General features: G+C 36.4%; 1 protein-coding gene and 1 long non-coding RNA gene across 3 annotated transcripts in view; one reads left to right on the forward strand and one right to left on the reverse strand.

Annotated features, from left to right (window-relative positions):
- On the reverse strand, positions 1-803 carry LOC144968998 (uncharacterized). Its single transcript, XR_013644712.1, has 2 exons — positions 667-803; positions 1-119 (listed from the first exon to the last, which is right to left on the reverse strand). It is a non-coding gene; the product is annotated as an uncharacterized LOC144968998 (long non-coding RNA).
- A 12,330-nt stretch (positions 804-13,133) lies between these two features.
- LOC144968999 (uncharacterized) overlaps positions 13,134-26,204 on the forward strand; it is a 69,179-nt gene continuing 56,108 nt past the window's right edge. The window contains exons 1-3 of one of the 2 annotated variants that reach the window (XM_078907932.1): positions 13,134-13,243; positions 17,572-17,854; positions 19,143-19,329. In XM_078907932.1, the coding sequence (XP_078764058.1) occupies positions 17,716-17,854; positions 19,143-19,329 (326 nt within the window). In that variant the 5' untranslated portion in view covers positions 13,134-13,243; positions 17,572-17,715. Of the gene's footprint in view, positions 13,429-17,571; positions 17,855-19,142; positions 19,330-26,204 lie in introns of both variants that reach the window. The other variant, XM_078907933.1, reaches the window with a different exon arrangement.

Consider the following 26,204-nt stretch of genomic DNA (forward strand, 5'->3'; position numbering starts at 1 on the left):
CTCTCTCTCTCTCTCTCTCTCTCTCTCTCTCTCTCTCTCTCTCTCTCTCTCTCTGTGTCATCTCGGTGTATACTTCTATAATCTTGAATGTGTGTGTGTGTGTTTTCATATGCGTAAACCTTTGAAGCTGGGTGGGGATCCTGACCTCCCATAGCGGGCAGGGAGGTGCATACTGTGTCTTCTATACCCTTATATCTGTTTTCCAACATGCTTTCTGCCTTTGTCTTGGAATGAGATTACTTGGTTTTTTTCCTGGCCCTGGTCGGAGTCCTGGCTGAGAGGGAAACAGTCAAATGCATAGTTATTGTTTTGGGGGATGATATTTTTTTCCTTGTAAATCATCTCTCTGTTATGTATTAATATATTTGTTATTTTTAGTGGATAATGTAAGCATTTGAGTGTATTCCTCTCTGTTGGATTTTGTGCTTTTGTCCGGATGAGACTTATAGGTGATCTCAAACTAAGTACATTGGTGGTATGCTCTTGGAATCTACATCTGATCCCTATTTGTTCTCAGTTCCCCTTTGTCTTACTTTTTCTTGGGTGCTTTAATTGTAATTCTAGAACTTTTTACTATCCCATTTTCTTCCTTTTTACTGGCGCTGATATAACCTAAATGTGTTGCAAGTGCCGTAAAACCCTTAAAAACATAAAAACAAAACAAACCTTTGAAGCTTGCTTAGACATCCATGTTACTTTTCAAAATTTAAAATTATTTACTTAAATATTTTGTTACTGTTATTGTGATGTACCGTTACACACTTATTATGATACTTAATGTATTCGCAATTTCCAAATAAATTATATCAGTTACTTTTATTCTCCATGGCAAAGGAAACAAATTTATTATTTATTGAATTGTTGCAGTTAGATGGAAAAAGATCTTTATACATAATTTTTGTGACATACAGTCAAGCATCTGCATTATTGCTGGAAACTAACCAAAAACATTCTTTTCATTGTTTCAAATCTTTTAGTCCATATATCGATAAATTAAGAAGACTACGGTTCCGACTTTTCAAAAAGTCTCATGCTGGACACTTCTTTGGATTCTTTGGATTGATATTTGGGGGGGGGGGGGGGGTGTTTAATTGACTGATATTTGTGTATGACAAGATTTCCATCAACAAAAAAAGTCTAAGTTTCTGATATTTGCAGGATTTACGGATTTTTGTAATGCAGCATTAACTTAAACTTGGTTACAAATATTTGTCAACATCTCCTGTTGGATACTGCCACTATCGGTATCGCTTCAACCTTTATTAAAGACACCTTATTTATCATTTGTTATAATTTGATATCGTGCCATATAAGTTGTAATTATTCTTGTTCTTTGTGCAGGTGTTGCATTCACACACACGTATACCACCAGGAACTTAGATTTGGTATCAAATGTATTTTCCGCAGATGATCGCACAATGATTAATGAAGGCAAACTGTAAGATTAAACACGATTGGTGCAGGAAAAAAGTCACAATGACTATTTTATACTTTATAATATTAATGCATTTATGAATCTACACACTCTTGCGAGTATTGCATATTTTATTTAACGTCTTTAACATTAATCATTACTTTTATTTGAGTTATGATATCCTTATTAAAGATAAGAGAAAATCTACAGTTGAGAAAATTTGGATGCAGAGTTGCAATCAATAAAAAAAAAGACATGAGCTTTTATATGGTGCAATATCCACTAAATATGCTCAAAGTTCTTTAAAAAAGGGTCCCGGGCCAACAGTTACACGTAACATATAGAACGACACATGATGCCTGTTAGGCGATATTACAATTTTTCCAACTGAGACAAGTTGTTGTACTAGGTGGGGTCTTTTGACCTCTCAAAATGGGTGGAGAGGCCACTTATGTCGTCTATCCCCCTATATCTCTTTTCCCTTTCCACATTGCTCTCATCTTTTTTCTGATTTTGGCATTGCTTAATTTTTATTTCTGGTCCCGGTATGAATCCTGAGCTGAGAGGGAGACAGTTGAATGTATGCTCCCTTTTTTTTTTTAAAGATGATGTTTTTTCCTTGTAAATCATCTCTATGTACTATTTTTGTTTTTAGTTTTGAATCTATACTTTGTAAACATTTGACTGTCCATAGGGTGATCCTTTGCTTGTGCCTGGTTAGGACTTCAAAGTAATGTCACTCCCATAGTGGGCAGGGAGGTACATACTGTGTCTTCTATCCCCCTATGTCTGTTTTCCAACATGCTTTCTGTCTTTGTCTTGGAATGAAATTACTTGGTTTTGTCCTGGCCTTGGCTGGGAGGGAAACAGTCAAATGTTATTAGTTTTGGGAGATGATATTTTTTTCTTTGTAAATCATCTCTCTGTTATGCACTGTATTATGTTTTGTTTATGTATTATATATGAATTGTAACCATTTGGGTGTATTCCTCTTAGTTGGGACCTGTGCTTGTGTCTGGATGAGAATTTTGGTGATCTCAATAGTGTGCTCTTGGAATCTACATCGGTTCCCTATTTGAACCAATTCCCATTTGTCTACCTTATTCTTGGACGCTTTAATTGTAATTCTAGAACTTTTTACTCTCCCATTTTCTTCCTTTTTACTGGCACTGATATGACCTTAATGTGTTGCAAGCGCTGTAAAACCCTTAAAAAGGTAATGTCAAAATAGGCACATTGAGAGAATCTCATGGAATCTTCTGTTCCGTATTTGAACCACTTCCTTTGTCTTACTTTTTTTTATGTGCTTTAATTTCAGATCTAGAACCTTTCTTCTTTCCCTCATTATTATTATTATTATTATTATTATTATTATTATTATTATTATTATTATTATTGTTAGGGGGGCGAAGTGGCTGAGTGTTTAAGTGATCCGAAAGGTACCGAGTTCGAGTCCTACTTCAGTGGACTTTCATTTTTTTCCTTGGGCAAGATTATTAACCCTCAATTCGCTCACTGGGCAACATGGGTGATTCATGTTGACTTGACGTCAGACATTTGTTTGATGTATTATCTGTATTCCGTCATGGAATGCCCAGTTGGCGACATCTCATGATGCAGCCGCGGATAGACATAAATACAAAGATTATTATTATTATTTTTATTATTATTATTATTATTATTATTATTATTATTATTATTATTATTTATTATTATCATCATCATCATCATCATTATTGCGTTGTGCTTATGAAATAAATTACCATCAGAAATTATTGAACCACCAGATAGAGAAGAATTCAAGAGCACTGGGGCGCACATAAATCGCTTCGCAGGGTGGGGTTCCCGACTACCATAGTGAGCAGGGAGGTTTCTAATCGTGTCTGTTTTCCCAACTTCCTTTCTCTCTTTGTCTTGGAGTGAAATAACTTGTAAATCATCTCTCTGTTATGTACTGTATGTATCATTCAAGATTTGTAAACATTTGAGTGTATTCCTCTTAGTGCGGACATGTGCATGTGTACGGATGAGACTTTTAGGTGATCTCAAACTAAGTACTTTGATAGTGTGCTCTTGGAATCTACATCTGTTTCCTATTTGAATCACTTCCCCTTTGTCTTACGTTTTTCTTGGGTGCTTTAACTTTAATTGTAATTCTAGAACTTTTTACTATCCCATTTTCTTCCTTTTTACTGGCGCTGATATGACCTAAATGTGTTGCAAGCGCCGTAAAAACCCTTAAAACTTAAACAAACTTTTTACTGTCCCATTTTCTTCCTTTTTACTGGCGCTGATATAATTTAGATGTGTTGCAAATGCCGTAAAACCCTTAAAAACAAACAAACAACAACAAGTTGCTCGTCTTTACTTGAGTCCTTAGCTGAGAAGGAAGCAGTTTAATGCATCGTTCCTTTTTTTTTTTTGTATTTGTGAGATATTTTTCCCCCTTGTAAATCACCTCTCTGTTGTTATGTAGTATTATAGTTTTTATTTTTAAATATATTGTAGGTACCTACTTCGAAAGCATTTATTTTTTAGAATAACATATTCATTAAGGGAATCCTGATTCGTCTTATAATATTGAGATTTTATACGGACTTGACGTTTGGGTTAAATCAGCTCCAGGTGGAGAAAAAAGTAAGATGCATTATTATAAGTGTATGGAAATTTAGGGGGGGGGGGGGGGGGGGAGAGGAGAGGAGGAGTGTTAAATTCATTTGCCCTTGCTGTCTTTTCTATTTTTTCCGTAGATATCTATTGCTCTTTCCCTCCATTATAATTATTATATCAAGATTATTTGGTTTTGTCTCTAGTCTGCCCTGCCCTTGATATTGTGATGAAAAGGAAACTGTCAAATTTCTAATCTTTAAGGAAGTTGCTTTTTTTTAAATTGTACCTTAACTCTGTATTTTGAATACCGTAACCATGTGTCTGTCCTTTCGGGGAACTACAGTGTGTGGATGGGTCTAGGCCAGTAATATTTGTTTCTTCTTAGAACTAGTCCCTTTTGTCTTACTTTTCTTGGACGCTTTTATTTGTAGATCACTCTTGATCATCAATCTTTTAATTATCTCATTTCCTACCATCCTTTTTTTTTTTTTTTTGTCTTGACGCTGATATAACTTAGCAGTGAGAGAAGCGCCATCATTTTATTATTATTATTTTAAAAGTAAAACCAACTCCATTATTAATGGTATACATTTCTAATAATAAAGGCTTTCATTTTCTCACAATATCAAAGCGTGAAGGCTCTGTTGATGATTTGATACTTTTTCGTTTTGTGTCGATGGTAAACAAGAAAAGGTTCATTGATTTTGGCAATGAATAAAGTCCTGGGTGGGGATCTTGACCTCCCATAGTGGGCAGGGAGGTACTGCGTCTTCTATCCCCCTATATTTGTTTTCCAACTTGCTTTCTTCTTTTTTTTTTTTTTGGTTTTGTCCTTGGCCTTGTAGTCCTAAGCTGAGTGGGAACAGTCGAGTGTTTGTTTTTTGTTTTTGTAGATGATTTTTTCCCCCTTGTAAATCATTTCTCTGATCTGGGTGAGGTTCCTGAGCTTCCATAGTGGGAGTCTTCTTACCGTTCTATCCCCCTATATCTGTTTTCCAACATGCTTTCTGTCTTTGTCTTGGATTGAGATTACTTGTTTTTTTTTTTACATATATGAGTTGTAAACATTTGAGTGTGGGACCTGTGCTTGTGCCTGGATAAGATCTCATTTAGGTGATTTCAAACTAAGTACAGTGGGCAGGGAAGTACTTACCGTGTCTTCTATCCCCTTATATCTGTTTTCCAACTTGCTTTCTGTCTTTGTCTTGGTGTGAGATTGCTCGGTTTTGTCCCGACCCTGGCCGGAGTCCGAGCTGGGAGGGAAACAGTCAAATGCATAGTTGTTTTGGGAGATGATATTTTTTTCCTTGTAAATCATCTCTGTTATGTGTTATTATATTTGTTATTTTTAATGTATAATGCAAGCATTTGAGTGTATTCCTCTTTGTTGGATTTTGTGCTTGTCTGGATGAGACTTATAGGTGATCTCAAACTAAGTGCATTGGTGGTATGCTCTGGGAATCTACATCTGATCCCTATTTGTTCCCAGTTCCCCTATGTCTTACTGGGTGGGGTTCCTACCTCCCATAGTGGGCAGGGAGGTACTTATTCTGTCTTCTATCCCCCTATATCTGTTTTCCAACTTGCATTCTGTCTTTGTCTTGGAATGAGATTGCTTGGTTTTGTCCTGGTCCTGGCTGGGAGGGAAACAGTCGAATGCATAGTTATTGTTTTGGGAGGTGATATTTTTTTCCTTGTAAATCATCTCTCTGTTATGTATTATTATATTTGTTCTAATTTATATTGTAAGCATTTGAGTGTATTCCTCTTATTGGGGGCCGTGCTCGTCTCCGGATGAGACTTATTGGTGATCTCAAACTAAGAACATTGATGGTATGCTCTTGGAATCTACATCTGATCCCTATTTGTTCCCAGTTCCCTGGGTGGGGATCCTGACCTCCCATTGTGGGCAGGGAGGTACATGCTCTGTCTTCTATCCCCCCATACCCGTTTCCCAATTGTTTCCTGTCATTGTCTTGGAATGAGATTACTTAGTTTGTCCTGATCCTTGCCGGGGCTCCTTGGCTGGGAGGGAAACAGTCGAATGTATAGTTATAGTTTTGGGAGATGATATTTTTTTCCTTGTAAATCATCTCTCTGTTATACGTTGTGTTATGTTTAGTTTACATATTATATTATATAATTGGTAAACATTTGAGTGTATTCCTCTTAGTTGGGACCTGTGTTTGTGTCTGGATGAGACTTTTAGGTGATCTCAAACTAAGTACATTGGTGGTATGCTCTTGGAATCTACATCTGATCCCTATTTGTTCTCAGTTCCCCTATGTCTTACTTTTTCTTGGGTACTTTAATTGTAATTCTATAACTCTTTACTGTCCCATTTTCTTCCTTTTTACTGGCGCTGATATAACCTAAATGTGTTGCAAGCGCCGTAAAACCCTTAAAAACAAAAACAAAAAAAAACGTTCCCAGTTCCCCTTTGTCTTACTTTTTCTTGGATGCTTTAATTGTAATTCTAGAACTTTTTACTGTCCCATTTTCTTCCTTTTTTCTGGCGCTGATATAACCTAAATACAAACAACCTATGTCTTACTTTTTCTTGGGTGCTTTAATTGTAATTCTAGAACTTTTTACTATCCCATTTTCTTCCTTTTTACTGGCGCTGATATAACCTTAATGTGTTGCAAGCGCCGTAAAACCCTTTAAAAAAAAAATAAGTACACTAATGGTGTGCCCTTGGAATCTACATCTGTTCCGTATTTGAACGAAACCCCTTTGTCTTACTTATTCTTGGGTGCTTTAAAATTGTAATTCTATAACTTTTTACACTACACCATTTTCTACCTTTCACATGTGCTGATATGACCTGGATGTCTTGCAAGCCCCGTAAAATTCTTAAATACAAAACAAAACAAATATTCTGATATTGTATTGTTGGTTACGTTTCCTGTTTTGGATTTATTCTGTAAACATCTGAGTATATTCCTCTAGTGGGATTATGTGCTGGTGTCTGGATGAGACTTTTAGGTGATCGCAAACTAAGCATACAGATAGTTTGTTCTTGGAATCTACATGTGTTCCCTATTTGAACCATTCACCTTGGTCTTACTTTTTCTCATGTCCTTTTTATTGTAATTATAGAATCTTTTCCCTGTTGCGAAAGTGGCATTTGGAATGAGGAAGATAATAGAGTGAGGGAAAAACATGATGGTGGAAACTAAAAGTAAAAGAGTAAGAGAAAAGAGAAATATTTGCTACAACGGAGAAAGGAGGACGAGGAATTGGTTTCCCAAACGACTTGAAAATAACCACTGATACAATCCGTGAAGTGGCCAAAGAAGTGCTCTGGGTGAGCTCGGGAAGAGGAAAAGAAACATGATGGTGGAATGAAGAAGTTCGAAAAGCAATAAAGAAAAAGAGGGAAGCAAAAAAGACCATGGAGACGAACAGGGGTGCTGTGAAAGTAGTAGTTGTAGTAGTAGCAGTATTAGTAAGCCTCGCAGTCCGAATGACGCTTGCTGAGAATTGTGTGATTTAGTCATGGTCGATAAGTATAGCTGCTCTCTCCATCCATGTTGTTAAGTGTTTCCATTGGTCACGGTCCTGGGCCAGAGTTTTGAGGCTGTCAAGACCTTGTCGTGACTTTAGTACGGAGGACACTGCAGTATTTCTTAGTTCTTCGGGGATTAATTCGGCCTCATCTAAATCCAGAAATTTCTGATATGTAGAGAGATCCTGGTTCAGGGTAGTTACTATTGATGTTGGTGGTCTCCCTATATATTTGTTGCCATGATGGAAATATTCTGTCATTGCATTTTGGGCTGGGATGTTGTTTTCTCGACGTAAGAAAATAGATGAGATTGGAACAGAAATTAATAGTACGAGTGACAGTATGAAAATGTTCAAAGCGGTGAATACAATCAAACGACAAAAAAAGCATATCAATAAGAAGAAAGAAGAGCTGTTATATAGCACAATATCCACTAAACGTTCTCAAATCGCTTTACACGGGGCCCCTGGCCAACAGCAACATTTAACATTTAGGACGGGACATGACGCCTGTTAGGCGATAATACAATTTTTTGGACAGAGACAAAGCTGTTAACGGTCAGCTACTCATTTTACAAATGAGTACGGTGAAAGAATGCGAGTAAAGAGCCTTCTCCAAGGACTCAACTATGCGCCCAGCGAGGCTTGAACCCAGGACCTTCCGATCCAAAAGCGAGTGTCATACCACAAAACCGCATAGCCGCACGATTATCGACTTATAATCAAAGATAAATGTAATAAGACCTTGTGTAATGATAAAGAAATTATAAACTCTATTGGCGTGTACTACACTGCGAAATACAAGGGTATTCAAGAAGTGGAACCAAGGAGTTGGGGGGGGGGGGGGGGCAATGAGGGGGGGGGTTAAAAAGAGGATACAGACGGGCTGGAATAATTAGAGGAAGGTAACTGGAGTAAGAAATGAACGCATTCGGTTGACTGAAGTGAAGAATCTATCAATAAAGATGAGAGAATATAAATTAAAATGGTTCGGACATGTTAAGAGACGAGAGGGAGTACGTGGGAAAGAAATCATTGGGTATACAATTAGCGGGAAAGAGATAAAGGGACGTCCAAAGACTAGATGGATGGATAGGGTAAATGAACCGAGATGCATGGAGATGTGACATTCATAATGGCAACCTTGCAAAATGCGGGATAAGCTGAAATAAGAAGACGAATGTTTTCACTATCCCATTTTCTTCCGTTTATTGGCGCTGAATGACCTAAATGTGTCGCAAGCTCCGGAAAACCCTTTTAAAAAAACAACAAAAACAAAAACAACATAAATGGATATCGACATAAATTTTACTGAGAGATGAATATCGACAAAGCGATCTATCGATATAAGCAATAATCGGTCTAAAAAATAATTTTAAAAAGCAAGAATATACAATTTATAAATGACGAACGAGATCCTGTTAAGAGGCAAAATGCAACAGCCAAAGAAATGCAGACACCCCACTGAGCGGTAAAATAACAGTCACTGACAATACGAGGTTGTTCATCAATGACATTGACATCGTGTGAATCATCATTGATCAGAACCTCGAGGTCAGCAGTTAGCAGAAGTGTCCGTTTGTTACCGATGTGACGAGAACGTTTGATGCAGAGTCAAATGAGGATAGTGCACCATCAGTATACCAGTTTCCAGCCATGAGGTGTGCGTCCCTGAGATAATCAGTCGCATGGTGAAAATGTTTGTTTTGCGTTTGTTTGTTTTGTTTTGTTTTGTTTGTTTTTGTTTTTTTTTTGCATTTGTTGAAAGCCCAATGTCTCCTGGGCATGTTAATCTTTATTTGAAGCAAATCGGGTGATTTTTCATGAAGTTATGGTCATATGCATGGGCTAGGGTGTGAAACCCTAATTATGAGAAAATGGCTTCCAAAGTTGACAAGAGTTGAAATTAAGCATAATAATTATCTTCATAAAAAAATTAAAATAAAATATTTAGGAGTAGAATTCAATTAAAATATTTGATCAATATGTAGAAAAATGTTTGATTTAACGATTTTTGATGAGAACCCATTTTCCATAAAAAATGACCTCTTGACTAAAATTGTCAATATCTCTGTTCAAAGCTTTTCACCATGTCTCAAGGACGCCCACCTCAGTAGTGTTTCCTTATTTTACGTTATTGACAGAAAAAGAGGCCACTTGCTGTCTTATAATATATCCCTTTCCACATTGATCTGGATTGAGGTTGCTCCATGTCTTCCCTACTCCTGCGGGGATCCTTAGCCGGGATGGCTGTGTGGGATCTTTGACCTCCCATTGAGCTCTTTTATATAGCGCAATATCCACTAAACGTGCTCAAAGCGCTTTACAAGGGGTCCATGGCCAACAGCAACACCTAACATGTAGGACGTGACATGACGCCTGTTAGGCGATATTACAATATTTTCGGACAGAGACAACGCTGTTAAAGGCCAGGTACTCGAGTACGGTGAGAGACTGTGAATAAAGAGTCTTTTCCAAGGACCCGACTATGCGCCGAGCGAGGCTCGAACCCAGGACCGTCCGATCCGAAAGCGAGATCACAAGATACCACAAGACCACATAGCCGCACAATTGTGGGCAGGAGGTTACTTGCTGTTTCTTATATTCCACTATATCTGTCTTCTAGGTTGTTTTCTTTCTTTGCCTTTGAATAAGATTATTATGGTCTTGTCCTGGTCCCAGCTGAAGCCCTTGGCTGAGAGGGAAATAGCCAAATATATAGTAATATTTTGTTGTTTTTAATATCATGTTTTGTAAGCATTTGGGTGTATTCCTCTTGATGTGATCCTGTGGTGTATACACCCAGCGAGGCTCTAACCGATCCGAAATCAAGTGTCATACCACAAGACCAAATTGCCGCATCTCTCTTATGTACTGTACCTATTATAGTTATTAGTTATGTACATTGTGAACAATTGAGTGTAACCTACATTGCTGGGGCCCTTTGCACATTGCTGGATTGCTCGTAGAATCTTCTATTCCTTATTTGAACCAGTCTCTGCAGTTTTGCTTTTTCCTTGGCGCTTTTAACATCAGTTCTACAACTTGTTCTTTGTCAGCTTTTTTGTTAATGATGCTGAGATGACCTAATAGTGACACAAGCGCCGTCAACCCCACGAAAAGACCCAAATAGCGTCGCAAACGCTGTAAAACCTTTTAAAACAGCAACAATCTTCAACCGTCTTCCTTTTTACTGGCACCGAAAAGACATATTAAGTAACCTTAGGGCGTGAAGCCCCTAAAAAATGCTTTTCTATTTTGCCTTCAACCATGTCAGTCGATGCCTATTATATTCATTTGTACGACAGAAAGCCACTATCCCAAGGATACTTCTAAAACCCCTATTACGGACAAGATCTTCAGCCTTAAGCTTTGGCCGGAATGGAAGAGGAAGAGAAGAACAGGCTGTATAAAAACAATAACAAAGAGCTGAGTGACTTCATTCCTTCTGGAGAACAGCATACCCGTTGGTCTCAAGTACTAAGCTTTTGAGCAATATTGAGACCTTTGTAGTTTACCTCATTTTTCTGTACTACAGACAATAGAATTCAATAGTCTGATGTCACGCCGCCCAGCAACGAGCAGCTTAGTTCTAAAAAAGCAATCCGATACTTTTTATTCTTCATGCTGGCTAGAACATTTTCACATGTCATGTGATCAGAATGTATAAAAGTCAAAACAAGATTTAATTTATAATGTTTTTCTCCTCTGGATACACTTTTATGCTCGTTGGAGAAGTATTTCATAAGGGCGTCCGACATTGTTCCGATGGTTTGGAACCATTTACTACTACTACTACTACTACTACTACTACTACAACTATTACAACTACTACTACTACTACTACTACTACTACTACTACTACTACAACTATTACAACTACTACTACTACTACTACTACTACTACTACTACTACTACTACTACTACTACTACTACTACTACTACTACTACTACTACTACTACTACTACTACTACATATATACTAGAACTGAACTACAAAATATAATACGTAACTGAGAGACAACGATACTATGACTAAGAAATACATATGAACTACATACACACGAGCTAACTGACTGATACGTACTAATATACTATAAGTAAATAAAATAGTAAGAAGAAGAAGACATGAAGAGAGAAGATGAAGAAGAAGAAGAAGAAGAGAGAAGGAGAAGAGAAGAAGGAAGGAAGAAGAGAAGAAGAAGAAGAAGAAGAAGAAGAAGAGAAGAAGAAGAAGAGAAGAGAGAAGAAGAGAAGAAAGAAGAAGAAGAAGAAGAAGAAGAAGAAGAAGAAGAAGAAGAAGAAGAAGAAGAAGAAGAAGAAGAAGAAGAAGAAGAAGAAGAAGAGAGAAGAAGAAGAAGAAGAAGAAGAAGAAGAAGAAGAAGAAGAAGAGAAGAAGAAAGAAGAAAGAAGAAGAAGAAGAAGAAGAAGAAGAAGAAGAAGAAGAAGAAGAAGAAGAAAGAAGAAGAAGAAGAAGAAGAAGAAGAGAAGAAGAGAAGAAGAAGAAGAAGAAGAAGAAGAAGAAGAAGAAGAAGAAGAAGAAGAAAGAAGAAGAAGAAGAAGAAGAAGAAGAAGAAGAAGAGAAGAAGAAGAGAAGAAGAAGAAGAAGAAGAAGAAGAAGAAGAAGAAGAAGAAGAAGAAGAAGAGAAGAGAAGAAGAAGAAGAAGAAGAAGAAGAAGAAGAAAGAAGAAGAAGAAGAAGAAGAAGAAGAAGAAGAAGGAAGAAAGAAGAAGAAGAGAAGAAGAAGAAGAAGAAGAAGAAGAAGAAAGAAGAAGAAGAAGAAGAAGAAGAAGAAGAGAAGAAGAAGAAGAAGAAGAAGAAGAAGAAGAAGAAGAAGAAGAAGAGAAGAAGAAGAAGAAGAAGAAGAAGAGAAGAAGAAGAAGAAGAAGAAGAAGAAGAAGAAGAAGAAGAGAAGAAAGAGGAAAGAAGAAGAAGAAGAGAAGAAGAAGAAGAAGAAGAAGAAGAAGAAGAGAAGAAGAAGAAGAAGAAGAAGAGAAGAAGAGAAGAAGAAAGAAGAAGAAGAAAGAAAGAAGAAGAAGAAGAAGAAGAAGAAGAAGAAGAAGAAGAAGGAAGAAGAAGAGAAAGAAAAAGAAGAAGAAGAAGAAGAAGAAAGAAGAAGAAGAAGAAGAAGAAGAAGAAGAAGAAGAAGAAGAAGAAGGAAAGAAGAGAAGAAGAAGAAGAAGAAGAAGAAGAAGAGAAGAAGAAGAAGAAGAAGAGAAGAAAGAGAAGAAGAAGAAGAAAGAAGAAGAAGAAGAGAAGAAGAAGAAGAAGAAGAAGAAGAAGAAAGAAGAAGAGAAGAAGAAGAAGAAAGAAGAAGAAGAAGAAGAAGAAGAGAGAAGAAGAAAAGAAAGAAGAAGAAGAAGAAGAAGAAGAAGAAGAAGAAGAAGAAGAAGAAGAAGAAGAAGAAGAAGAAGAAGAAGAAGAAGAAGAAGAAGAAGAAGAAGAAGAAGAAGAAGATACGAGTCTGTTTTCCCTGTTTGGTAAGTATCAAAATCTTTGGTCTTTAACTGGGACCGGGAGGTAGGCAAACGTAATATCACCTAACAATGTCGGGAACAGCTTTTCCTTTTGGTGCAAGGGAGATAACAATGATAAACTATGATTTTGTTTTGCTTTGGCAGGTGGCGCTTTCCGTCATCGCTTGTTCGTTCTTCATTCTTCATTGTAGTGTATTTTCAAAGCTTTGGTTGGCATTTTTGTCAATGTCGGTAAGGATTCTCATTGTTTTTGTTTTTAGCGGGGTATGAAAACAATTCCCATCTCTTTGGCCTTAGTTGCAATCGTTTTGAGATGGTTGATTAAGGCACGTTAGTGTGTATAAATGGTAAATGAACACAAGAAGTCTAGTGTGTGATGTATCTATTTAGATTAGCAGTAGCAGTCAGTGAGAAAAGTAAGTATTGGTATTGTAGAGTAAGTGTTGCAAGTGCAAATGCCGAGTCTTAACGAGTGCCAATATTGTTAGGAAGTGGTTATTCAGTATCAGATACTGAATAGTGCTTTGCCACTATTCAGTATCCATAAGGAACTCTTTTTTATAGAGAGAGTGAAAAGTGTGACAATCTCGGTTGAACTGCTGACCTACTTCCAGATTGAACATGTGCAGTAACTGACAGCCCGATTCAAAGTTGTAAAAATATTTTGATCGAAATTTTTAAATTTCTGCTATCGTGCAATTAACAGAGTTCAAAATATCAAAATAAGAGAGGCAGTCAAATACATTTTTTAATGTCTGAATAGACATGATTAAATTTCTCTAGAAGTTCAGTGACACCATGGCATGGTGCATATAAGCTGTTTGACTCTGAGCTTAAGGTTCGAGAGTTCAAATCCCGGTAAGGGTAACTTTTTTTTTTTTTTTCCCAATATTTTTTAAAAATTCCTTCTGTCTTTTTATATTTTTTAAACTTTTGTTTTAATAATTTTATTTGCTTGAAATATACTTTAATGTTGATATTATACTATTGTTCTTTTATTATTATTATTATTATTATTATTATTATTATTATTATTATTATTATTATTATTATTATTATTATTATTATAAAAGTAATTGCTTTTTATTAAGAAACCCGCCGAAACCCAGTCCCAGGTTCACTCCCCACTGGTGTACACTTCTCTGAGTCCCATATTCACTCCCACAGCTGCACTCTTCCCATAACTTTGTCAGGTTTCGGAAAAAAACACCGTATTATAGTGCAAAACCACTATTCAGTGTCAGATACTGAATAGTGCAAAACCGCTATTCAGTATCTGATACTGAATAGTGCAAAACCACTATTCAGTATCAGATACTGAATAGTGCAAAACCACTATTCAGTATCAGATACTGAATAGTGCTAGCCATATTGTTATTGATACGAGACTAAAGGTTCTATCTATTTCATATTGTGCTCAAGCGATCTTTTTGGATTCGTGACATTTTTGCACTCGTATCACTACTCAACGTTTTCTCAAACACTTCTGCAAAAGAATTGTCAGAAGCAAAGGCAGGATAATAATAATAGAAAGTGGCTAATTTACAAGGCTTGGCTTGTTGAAGTGAAAACTGAAAAGGGATAGCGGACAGGGCAGGGAGTCCGAATTATCTCAACGGACATAGTCATAGTCGCTTGACATACCTTACATTTACATGGATGTTGGCAACGGATTGGAGAGTGAAAACTAAAACTCTAACTTTAAATTAAATCCAGATCAGGAGTGAGGTTTTCAATTAGAAAACTGAACAAATTAACTTTATCACTAGGCTTATCTTTTATACATTTCATCATTGTCATAGGTTACGCCGTCTGCTAATAACAACTGGTCTTTATTGACAAACCCTTCCTTGCCAGCGCCAGACAGATTTTATACAATACAAGTCACGAAAAAAGTAAAAATACTTGAAAAAATGCCATTGGAATGGAAATTTGATACCAAACCAATTTTTAAAAAAACAGATTTTTTTTTTAAATAAAAAAAAGCAAATACTACTAAGACTATGATTATGATGCCAAAACAGTTTGTTTCTTCAAGCCAAATGTCATCAATAAAGTGCTTAATTTCAAGTTTTTGACACATGGAATAGAAAACGTCAAAATTGGCTTTACGACCTTATTGTTTTCTTCAATCAGAAGGAGAGCCAAGTTTCAGACTCAAAAAGGCGTCTTTGTATGACCACAGGCGCTTATTGACAGACCCTTGCCAGATAAATTTCATGCAAAATGCCAAACTAGTCGTGGAAAAAATCCTAAATAACTTGCAAAAATTTTTTTTTAAAATAAAAAGAAATCAGTGGGAATTTTTGTACCAAGTCTATTAAAATTAAAGAAAGTAATGCTAGGCTAAGATGCTAAAATCCAATTTTTTTTTTCCCCATGCCAAATAGCATCAGTAAAATTTAAGTTTTCCAGTTTTTGACATTTGGAACTGAAAACGTCAATCTGGTATTTCCGCATTTTTTTCTCAACTACAACCATGGATCATTAGAATGTCACAAGTGCAAAATGTCATATTCATATATGGAATTGATGCCCACTCTCCCAGATTTTTTATCTCAAAACTTACAACTGATTTACTGGGTTAGCAGATGTATATCACCATCGCATTTCATTTGATACTTCAACATATACTTCAACATCATCGTCACCACATCACCACCACCATGGCATCACTACTGCTATTACATCATTGTCATTGCCACAACCAACAACGACATCAACATCATCACTTCTTTCTACCATTCTACCACCACCCCCACCACCACAGCTTCATCATCACCACCATCACAACTAGAGCACCATAGCTACAACAATCACCACCTCTTCCCCATTAATACTACCAACATAATTGGGGTTTTTTGGTCATGTATTTGGGTGTTTCACAAGCAATTCCCTTTGATATTGCAATTTCTGAACGGTATACTAATTTGAAATGCTCATTTAGTTTAGTTTCTCGATAAACCAGATGATTGTAATTACTATCTAGAGATTTCTGTGAATGATGAAGGTTAGAGTTAATTTTGATTTTGGTATGGTATTAGCTGTGCGGCTATGTGGTCTAGTGGTATGACACTCGCTTTTGGATCTGAAGGTCCTGGGTGCGAGCCTCACTCTGCGCATAGCTGAGTCCTTGGAGAAGGCTCTTTACTCACATTCTCTCACCGTACTCAGGTTTAAAGAGTACCTGGCTGTTAACAGGGTTGTCTCTGTCCGAAAAAAATGGTAATATCACCTAAAGGCGTCATGTCCCGTTCTACACGTTAAATGTTGCTGTTGGCCAGGGATCCCTTGTAAAGCACTTTAAACACATTTAGTGGATGTTGCGCTATATAAAAGCTCAATTTTTTTTGTTTTTGATATAAATTTTTGTATAGTGCTCACTTTTTTCCACATGTGCGGACAAAATACACTTTTTAGGATCATAGAATACACATTTTAGGATCATAGAATACATATTTTAGGATCATAGAATACACATTTTAGGGTCATAGAATACACATTTTAGGATCATAGAATACACATTTTAGGATCATAGAGTACACATTTTAGGATCATAGAATACACATTTTAGGATTATAGAATACACATTTTAGGATCATAGAATACACATTTTAGGATCATAGAATACACATTTTATGATTATAGAATACACATTTTAGGATCATAGAATACACATTTTAGTATCATAGAATACACATTTTAGGATTATAGAATACACATTTTAGGATTATAGTTTATAGAATACACATTTTAGGATCATAGAATACACTTTTCATTCTGGGAAGGTTGGCAAGTCTGCCGCTACTACAATTACCACCAAATTATTGTCATTTCTACTACAACCACCATCACATCGCTACCACCACAACTACAACCAACCCCACAACCGAAACATCAATACCACCACTACAACCCCACCACCACATCATCATCGTCACTACTACCACTAACTACAACCACCACCTCCACCAATTCATAATCATCACTACTACCACCAATACTACAACCACCACCACATCATCATCACTACCACCAATACTACAACCACCACCACATCATCATCACTACCACCAATACTACAACCACCACCACATCATCATCACTACCACCAATACTACAACCACCACCACATCATCATCACTACCACCAATACTACAACCACCACCACATCATCATCACTACCACCAATACTACAACCACCACCACATCATCATCACTACCACCAATACTACAACCACCACCACATCATCATCACTACCACCACAACTACAATAACCACCACTACTACTACTACAACCATCACCAAATAATCATTACTACAACCACCACCACATCATCATCGCTACCACCACAACTACAATAACCACCACTACTACTACAACCATCACCAAATAATCATTACTACAACCACCACCACATCATCATCGCTACCACCACAACTACACCCAACATCACTTTCACTACCACACTTGTGTAAAATTCTATGTTGCACAGCCAAAAGTTATTATTCCTTTCAGTGATTGTTTCTGTTTTTTTTTTTTCTTCTCTATTCACAGATAATTTCAATTGTGGGAAAATGTGACAAGAATAAGCATGAGGAATTATACTACAACACAAGGAGTTGTGTTCTTGTTAACAATCATTGCTCACGATTTCAAACACTACTTAGGCTGTAGTTGAAGGAGACTGGTATCTACAAAATGTTCTCCATTCGCATTGTGACCACCAGTCACTATCAGGCTGTTCCCATCCCAGGTTTAGACGTGACCCACTCTGACTTCAGGGATGGGAAGGTGGCCAGGGTACCTGTGCTAAGGATATTTGGATCGACACCTGCAGGTCAGTTGCCCCATTTACATCTGTATTCAGTGTTGTTGTTACACGGCTGTGTTCTATTTCCCTGCACTCCTTCAAATTGAGTTAGTTTAAGGATATTGAAAATGATTGAATACAGTTGATTAGCACGTTCCCCAGGAATAAAGTTGATTGTGCTTATTATAGGCAGATTCAGATTTTTTTGTTAAGTCTATGTTCAATGATAATATTACAGTGGTGTGTACCAGGTGGCAGGCTTGTAACGGCCTTAGGCCCAATAATAATAATAATATTAATATTAATACATTGTAACTGACTGAAATAATGTGATTAATCAGAACACACTTTCTCTTTTGTTTGTTTATTTGTTTTTTTTTTGTTCAATTTCTTTGAGTTTCCTGGGTGGGGTTCCTGACCTCCCATAGTGGGCAGGGAGGTACTTATTGTGTCTTCGTTCCCCTTATATCTGTTTTCCAACATGCTTTCTATATTTGTCTTGGAATGAGATTACATGGTTTTGTCCTGGTCCTGGCCAGATCCTGGCTGAGAGGGAAACAGTCGAATGTATAGTTAGTTTTGGGAGATGATATTTTTTTCATTGTAAATCATCTCTCTGTTATGCACTGTATTACGTTTCTTTATATCATATATGATTTGTAAAACATTTGAGTGTGTTCCTCTTAGCGGGGACCTGTGCTTGTCTGGATGAGACTTTTAGTGATCTCAAACTAAGTACTTTGATAGAGTGCTTTTGGAATCTACACCTGTTTCTTATTTGAACCAATTCCCCTTTAGCTTCCCTTTTCTTGGGTGCTTTATTGTAATTCTAGAACTTTTTACTATCCCATTTTCTTCCTTTTTACTGGCGCTGATATGACCTTAATGTGTTGCAAGCGCCGTAAAACCCTTAAAAACAAACAAACAAACATCTTTGAGTTTCAATCTCTGTTTTCATCGAGTCTCAATGAAACTTCCATTGGCCTTAATATAGAATAGACAGTCGACGATGGACATCATTGCAGTCTATAACAGTCGACAGTCAATATCATGTGTGTTGCTAATTTCCTTTTTGGAAATATTTTGCATTGTAAGTATGAAGGCGGGTATTTTACATACCGTCGTATGCCAGTGTGCTTATAAACGAAGACTACTGTATTGTAATATACAACATATATTTACTTTCTAAAGACTACTATTGTGTGTACATTGAATTGTGTTTGCTCGTGTACTTTTATGTTTTTATTTCCTTCCAATTTACCCAACGTTTTGTATTTTATTATAACTACCGTTGTCTTTTACAAAATCATTTCAGGCCAGAAGACATGTATGCATGTCCATGGTGTGTTTCCATATCTGTACGTTCCTTATGATGGGACTTTACCATTGGACCGCTACCTGCGTCAATTTTCTACCAGTCTGGACAAAGCCATCAATATTGGCAATCGTGTTCCCAACGCCAACATGCAGCATGTCTTCAAGATATCACTCGTCTCAGGAATGTAAGTATTTCTTGTTAAGTTATGTATATATTTTAATTGAAAGAATGAAGAATGGATGCCCAATTATTTTGATGAAGTTGATGAGATTTATTTAACAGAAAAGCTGGTCGTCTGTCTCGTTGGACAGGTAAAGGGAAGAATGAAAAATAAAAAGAGCAGGAACAGGAAATAGCAGTACAGCAGTTTGTAGGATAATAATACTAACTGCAGTTGTAAAACATGTTGAATTATAATTTCACATTTATTATTAATTAATATATATATGATGAGATTATACTCAGCATTTCTTTGTTTTAATTTTTATTTTAGTTTATGCTTTTATATATGATTGTGTGAATGTGTCTCCTTGTCTTGCCTGCCTGTAGCAAGCACAGGCTTGTCAATGAGTATTGTATTACACATTCCAATCAATGCTCAGATGTGTTCAGAATATGCAAAAACTTAACAAGAATATGGGAAAATGAATTCTTTTAAAAAGTGACATGGACTATAGGAATAGTTTGGTCCTTTTGGATAATGACATATTCAAGAGGTTAGAAATGATGCATTTTGAGTCGCAGGGCAATTTTTAAGCTGTGAAATGGTAATCAAAGCTTCTTACTGCTTATCCAATTTCTTCCCTTTGTCAACTATCATTATTTGACCTAGGAGAAGGAAAAAGAAAAGAAAGACCCAACCTCCCCTCACCCCCCCCCCCCCCCCCCCCAAAAAAAAACAAAACCCAAAAACAAAACCCGCATCACCACAACCATCACATCATCATCATCACTCCTCTACCCATGTCATTACTGTAGCATTATCTCTTTTGAATATTATGAGCTTTTATTTAGTTAAATATTCATAAAAGTGTCCCAAGCCAACAGCAACTCTTTAACATGTCGGACAAGACACCATATACCCATAAGATGTTTTTGCAATTTATCACAACCACTCTAAATTGATCGTCACTCTTTGATTCTCAGGAATTTTTTCTCCTTCTTTACTGAACAAACCTAATTTGTTTTAGTGCTCTACCTCATATCAGCTCTCTTAGTATTTCTCTTGTGTTTATTCTTTTTTAAAGTTAAATATACTGCTGTCGAAAGGCAAAGAGAGGTATCTGTATTTTATTTATCTGAAAATTGAAAAATACAATTTTGAATCATGAGGTCTTGGAGTGCATATATGTGGGTTAAAGTAATAAAAAATATAATTTGTTCTGTAACCGTGTAGCTCTCTGTCTGTCTCTCTCTTTAATTCAAGATGAATATTGCTAGGAATAATGCATTTTAAAAATTGCAAATGGAATTTTGTTTAAACTCAGAAAATACAAGGGAGGCAACTAACTTTAACGGGAGTTAGAATTCACAAAGCCCAGGGATTTGAATTTTGCTCTTTGAAAAGTTGGCTGTTATTCTTAAGTCAGGACATTGAATAGGGAACAGGCTGTCGTATCATGAAATAGAAATTAATATGAAAAAAAAAGCCCTGTTTTGGGATTGAATATACCCCCCACCCCCCAAAAAACTAAAAACTAAAAATGAAGTCGTACGATGGTTGTTGGTTGACAAGCTTCACAATTTAGGATTTATATTCAGACCAACGTGTACCTAATTTCAGGTCTGATAACTTAAATAGTTATGGTCACATTCTTGTTATAGAACTACTATCAAGCTAACATACTCCATTACCTGGGTGGGGTTTCTAACCTCCCATAGTGGGCAGGGAGCTACTTGTTGTGTCTTCTATGCTCCTGTATCTGTTTTCCAACATGCTTTCTATCTTTGTCTTGGAATGGGATTACTTTGTTTTGTACAGGCCCTGGCCGGAAACCCTGGCTGGGAGGGAAGCAGTCAAATGTTTAGTTAGAGTTTTGGGAGATGATTTTTTTCCCTTGTAAATCATCTCTCTCTTATACACTGCATTATGTTTCTTTATAGTATGTATGATTTGTAAAACATTTGAGTGTATTCCTCTTAGTGGGGACCTGTGCTTGTGTCTGGATGAGACTTTTAGTAATCTCAAACTAAGTACTTTGATAGTGTGCTTTTGGAAACTACACCTGTTTCTTATTTGAACCAATTCCCCTTTGTCTTCCCTTTTCTTGGATGCTTTATTGTAATTCTAGAACTTTTTACTATCCCATTTTCTTCCGTTTTACTGGCGCTGAAATGTGTTGCAAGCGCAATAAAACCCTAAAAAACAAATAAAACATACTCCATTACAAAAATGTTAAAACCAGACCATCATTGCAATGTGTTCTTAGATCTGCAAACATATTGACGTACAATTCAATATGGATTGAATGTGATGATCAAGATATTTTTACTCTCTGATTGGATGTCAATTTATTTTCTCTTATGATCTCTATGTTTATTTTGCTGCTATTATTAGAGAATTTTTCAAATTTCGAAATGTGACAGAATGTCACTTTTATGATGTTTAACATAAAGTGATATCATAAATAAGTTATGGAAAAAATAGTTTGACAAAGAATTAAAAAGCTGAGAGATTATCAATTATAAGATTGGCATCGCAGGGTGTTGAAAACAAAAATATTGAAAACTAATCGACTTTAGTTTTGTCACTATAAAAATCTATTCATTTGGTGCCAGACTCACGAGTCAATATTAGTTTTGTCACTATAAAAATCTATTCATTTGGTGCCAGACTCACGAGTCAATATTAGTTTTGTCACTATAAAAATCTATTCATTTGGTGCCAGACTAACGAATCAACATTTGTTTTGTCACTATAAAAATCTATTCATTTGGTGCCAGACTAACGAATCAACATTAGTTTTGTCACTATAAAAATCTATTCATTTGGTGCCAGACTAACGAATCAATATTAGTTTTGTCACTATGAAAATCTATTCATTTGGTGCCAGACTCACGAGTCAATATTAGTTTTGTCACTATGAAAATCTATTCATTTGATGCCAGACTCACGAGTCAATATTAGTTTTGTCACTATGAAAATCTATTCATTTGGTGCCAGACTCACGAGTCAATATTAGTTTTGTCACTATGAAAATCTATTCATTTGGTGCCAGACTCACGAGTCAATATTAGTTTTGTCACTATGAAAATATATTCATTTGGTGCCAGATTCACGAGTTAATATTAGTTTTGTCACTATGAAAATCTATTCATTTGGTGCCAGACTCACGAGTCAATATTAGTTTTGTCACTATGAAAATCTATTCATTTGGTGCCAGACTGACCCTTAATTTTTTGATTATTTGTCATTCAGTTAGATCATTTCTTTAACTATTTGAATTAGTTGATGTCCAGATCTTTTTATGGCAATTATAACTGTAACAAAGACAACGTTTTGTCATAGTCTCAATTACTTAGAGCTGTGGCTGATGTGGTGGTTCTAAGTCACTCCCTTTTCAAATAGAAGGTCATGAGTTCAAATCCTCCTGGAAATATAGGTATATATATTTTTTTTAATTTTTTAAATTAAAACCTTTTTTTGTTTTTTTTTTAACTTTAAGATTTTGAAATATAAAAAAAAAAGTTCCAGTAAACATCATTATCATCACCTCCGACGCAATCACCTCATCATCGTCATCATCATCATCATCATTATCATCACCACCACCACAACTATCACTACCGTCATCATCATAACATTTTCAGCCTACCGCTATAGACTATAGATATCAAACAGTAACATGCGGCTGTGTGATCTAGTGGTATGACACTTGCTTTCGGATCGAAGGTCCTGGGTTCGAGCCTCACATAGGAGAGTCCTTGGAAAAGGCTCTTTACTCACATTCTCTCACCGAACTCAGGTGAAAATGAGTACCATGCCATTGGCAGCGTTGTCTATATTGGGAAAAAATTGTAATATCACCTAATAGGCGTCATGGCTTGTTCTTCATGTTACTTGTTACTGTTGGTCAGGGACCCCTTTTAAAGTGCTTTGAGCACGTTTCGTGGATATTGCACTATATAAAAGCTCAAGTTTAAGTTGGAACTTGAAAATTATCAGAAATATAAAACTTTGGTTCCCCACGCGTTTAAAACGCTTTTGGCCTACTTTATTTATTCTCCTCAAAGACAAACCTCTCTTAATCCAAGTTGAAAACTTTTTACTACAATTCAATTTTTCATCCTTCCAATCACCCCAAAATGATACTGGTTTTACACTGAGCATGACAAATCGTGGAATTTCGTTATGTTCATAATATATTTATTTATACCAGAGGCTGACATATAGTCTTAGGGTCACCCATGTTCCTTTAAACTCATTAAAAGCTATATTCCAAAATATCAATGCTTTTAACTCACTCAATCCTAGAGATTTTTGCTACTTTTCAAAATTAGAAAAAAAATGTATGAAAAATGAGCTTGTACATAGTTTTATTCAACTACTATCATTAACATGCAAAATCTAAAAAATAAATTAGATTTGATATACACCTATAAGTTGTCTCAGAAAAATGTAACAAATAGGAATGGGGTAAAGGTAACCCCGGGTAAACTACGGATATAGTCGGTGTTAGGGTTTGGTGAGTTAAAACATGTCCATCACAATTAGAAAGCTTGAGGTTCGATCCCCAAGCCGACGGAAGGCCAATTTTTTTAAGGGGGGGGGGGGGGGGTTATGTTTTTCTTTATGCTTTGTGTCTTACACGCGGTTTTCGATTTTTTATGATTTTAAGAAATGTTCAAATTTCTACACAGCTTGGTTGTTTGTTTTTTAAAACAAATTTGTAGTCAGTTATTTTAGTAGTTGTCCTTATGGGCTCATTGCTTTAATGGAAATCTTTTTTAAAAAAATATGACGGAAAATATTGTCCATTACAACAATGTTAAACTAGGCCCATAAGCGGTTCGTAAGTCAGACCTGCATATATGTACACGTCGTTCTAGCCCCAAGTAGTAGTAGTAGTAGTAGTAGTAGTAGTAGTAGTAGTAGTAGTAGTAGTGGTAGTAGTAGTAGTAGTGGTAGTGGTAGTAGTAGTAGTAGTAGTAGTAGTAGTAGTAGTAGTAGTAGAAGTAGTAGTAGTAGTAGAAGTAGTAGTAGTAGTAGTACTAGTAGTGGTAGTAGTAGTAGTTGTAGTTGTTGTTGTTGTTGTACTAATAGTAGTAGTAGTAGTTGTAGTAGTAGTTGTTGTAGTAGTAGTACTAGTAGTGGTAGTAGTAGTAGTAGTAGAAGTAGTAGTAGAAGTAGTAGTAGTAGTACTAATAGTAGTAGTAGTGGTAGTGGTAGTAGTAGTAGTTGTTGTTGTTGTTGTTGTTGTTGTTGTACTAATAGTAGTAGTAGTAGTAGTAGTAGTAGTAGTAGTAGTAGTAGTAGTAGTAGTAGTAGTAGTAGTAGTAGTAGTAGTGGTGGTGGTGGTGGTGGTGGTGGTGGTGGTGGTGGTGGTGGTAGTAGTAGTAGTAGTAGTAGTAGTAGTAGTAGTAGTAGTAGTAGTAGTAGTAGTAGTAGTAGTAGTAGTAGTAGTAGTAGTAGTAGTAGTAGTAGTAGTAGTAGTAGTAGTAGAAGTAGTAGTAGTAGTAGTAGTCGTAGTATTAGTATTAGTACATTTATATAGCATTCAAATGATAGCCTTTCTAGAAGTCGCACATCAACAAATTGCGATCTTTACTCTTTGCGACATTTATTGTGATGCCCTTTTAGTTCTGTTTGATGGTTTGTTTGTTTGTTTGTTTTTTTTTTTTGGGATATTTTGCTTCGAATATTTCACGCGACTTTCAGCAAAGTGGCGTCATCTCTATTTTTAGAGTAGAATTTGATTATTTACATTTCCTCCAAACCAACAACTTATATTTGCCGTGACGAAAAAAGCATGCCCCGAAGAGAACCTTATGATATATTATTTCAAATTAGTAATAATATCAGTAATGGAATAACGTTAATATTTTATGAAGCATTTCGGACAACAGCCGCTGGTTATTGGACTTACTCTGTTGAGCATTGACATAGCACATTTAAAAAAAAATAATTGACCAGAAAGCTTTTACTTCGAATATCGATTGATTTAGTCTAGCCCAACGTGGACTTTTTTGAAGGTCCGATAACTCAATTCCTTATGGGCTCATTGTTGTAATGGAAATCTTTTAAAAAATTACGGAAAATATTGTCCATTACAACAATGTTAAACTAGGCCCATAAGCGGGTTCGGATGTCAGACGTCGTTCTAGCCCCAAGTTGTCAAAAAGTATTAAACCTGGGAGTTCTCGTGTTGAAGTCTCGATTCTTAATTGATCGATATATGAAAGATAATTTTTTTGGCCAAATTAAAAAGACGTGCTTTGTCATTATCATGGTGTTGGTGCTTGTCTTCATTCAGATACTCATAAAAATCGAGTTTTGCTACATAGTGGTGAGTCTGTGCAATTTGATGTGTATAGGATACTAGTCTTTTCCAAAGGGGTCGCCGATTTTGCTGTAAGAACGACGGGTTTTCTCTTATTCATATCACATACCTAGCTAGGAAGTCTTTGTGTGAATGTGAGTATGCTAAGCGAACGCGTATGCGCGTGCTTTGGTGAAGGTGGGGCCTTGAAGGATGTGTGTTGTTGTGTTGTGTTGGTTAAATTGTGGAGGTTAAATTAGGACACATCGTTATCACCGTTATAATTTTGGTGGTAGAAAAGTAAGCGGTATAGGGCTTTAAAAAAAAATTCTTTGTGTGTTTAAGTCAAAGCCGGCATCTCTGACACTAGTGGAGGGGTGGGTGGGGGGGGGGGGGGGTGTAATGGTCTCTGAGGAATAAACGGCATGGCATCCCCGCTAACAACAGACTGGGCGGTGGTGGTGGTGGTATTGGCTCTGTGTGTGTGTGTGGGCCATCGATTACTGCTGGACATCTCCCTCCCTCCCTCTCCTCCCCCCTCCCTCTCTCTCTCTCTCTCTCTCTCTCTCTCTCTCTCTCT

The sequence above is a fragment of the Berghia stephanieae genome, chromosome 3 (genome assembly GCF_034508935.2).
Source record: "Berghia stephanieae isolate SIO BIC M18660-M18661 chromosome 3, UCSD_Bste_1.3, whole genome shotgun sequence".
Lineage (NCBI taxonomy): Eukaryota > Metazoa > Mollusca > Gastropoda > Nudibranchia > Aeolidiidae > Berghia > Berghia stephanieae.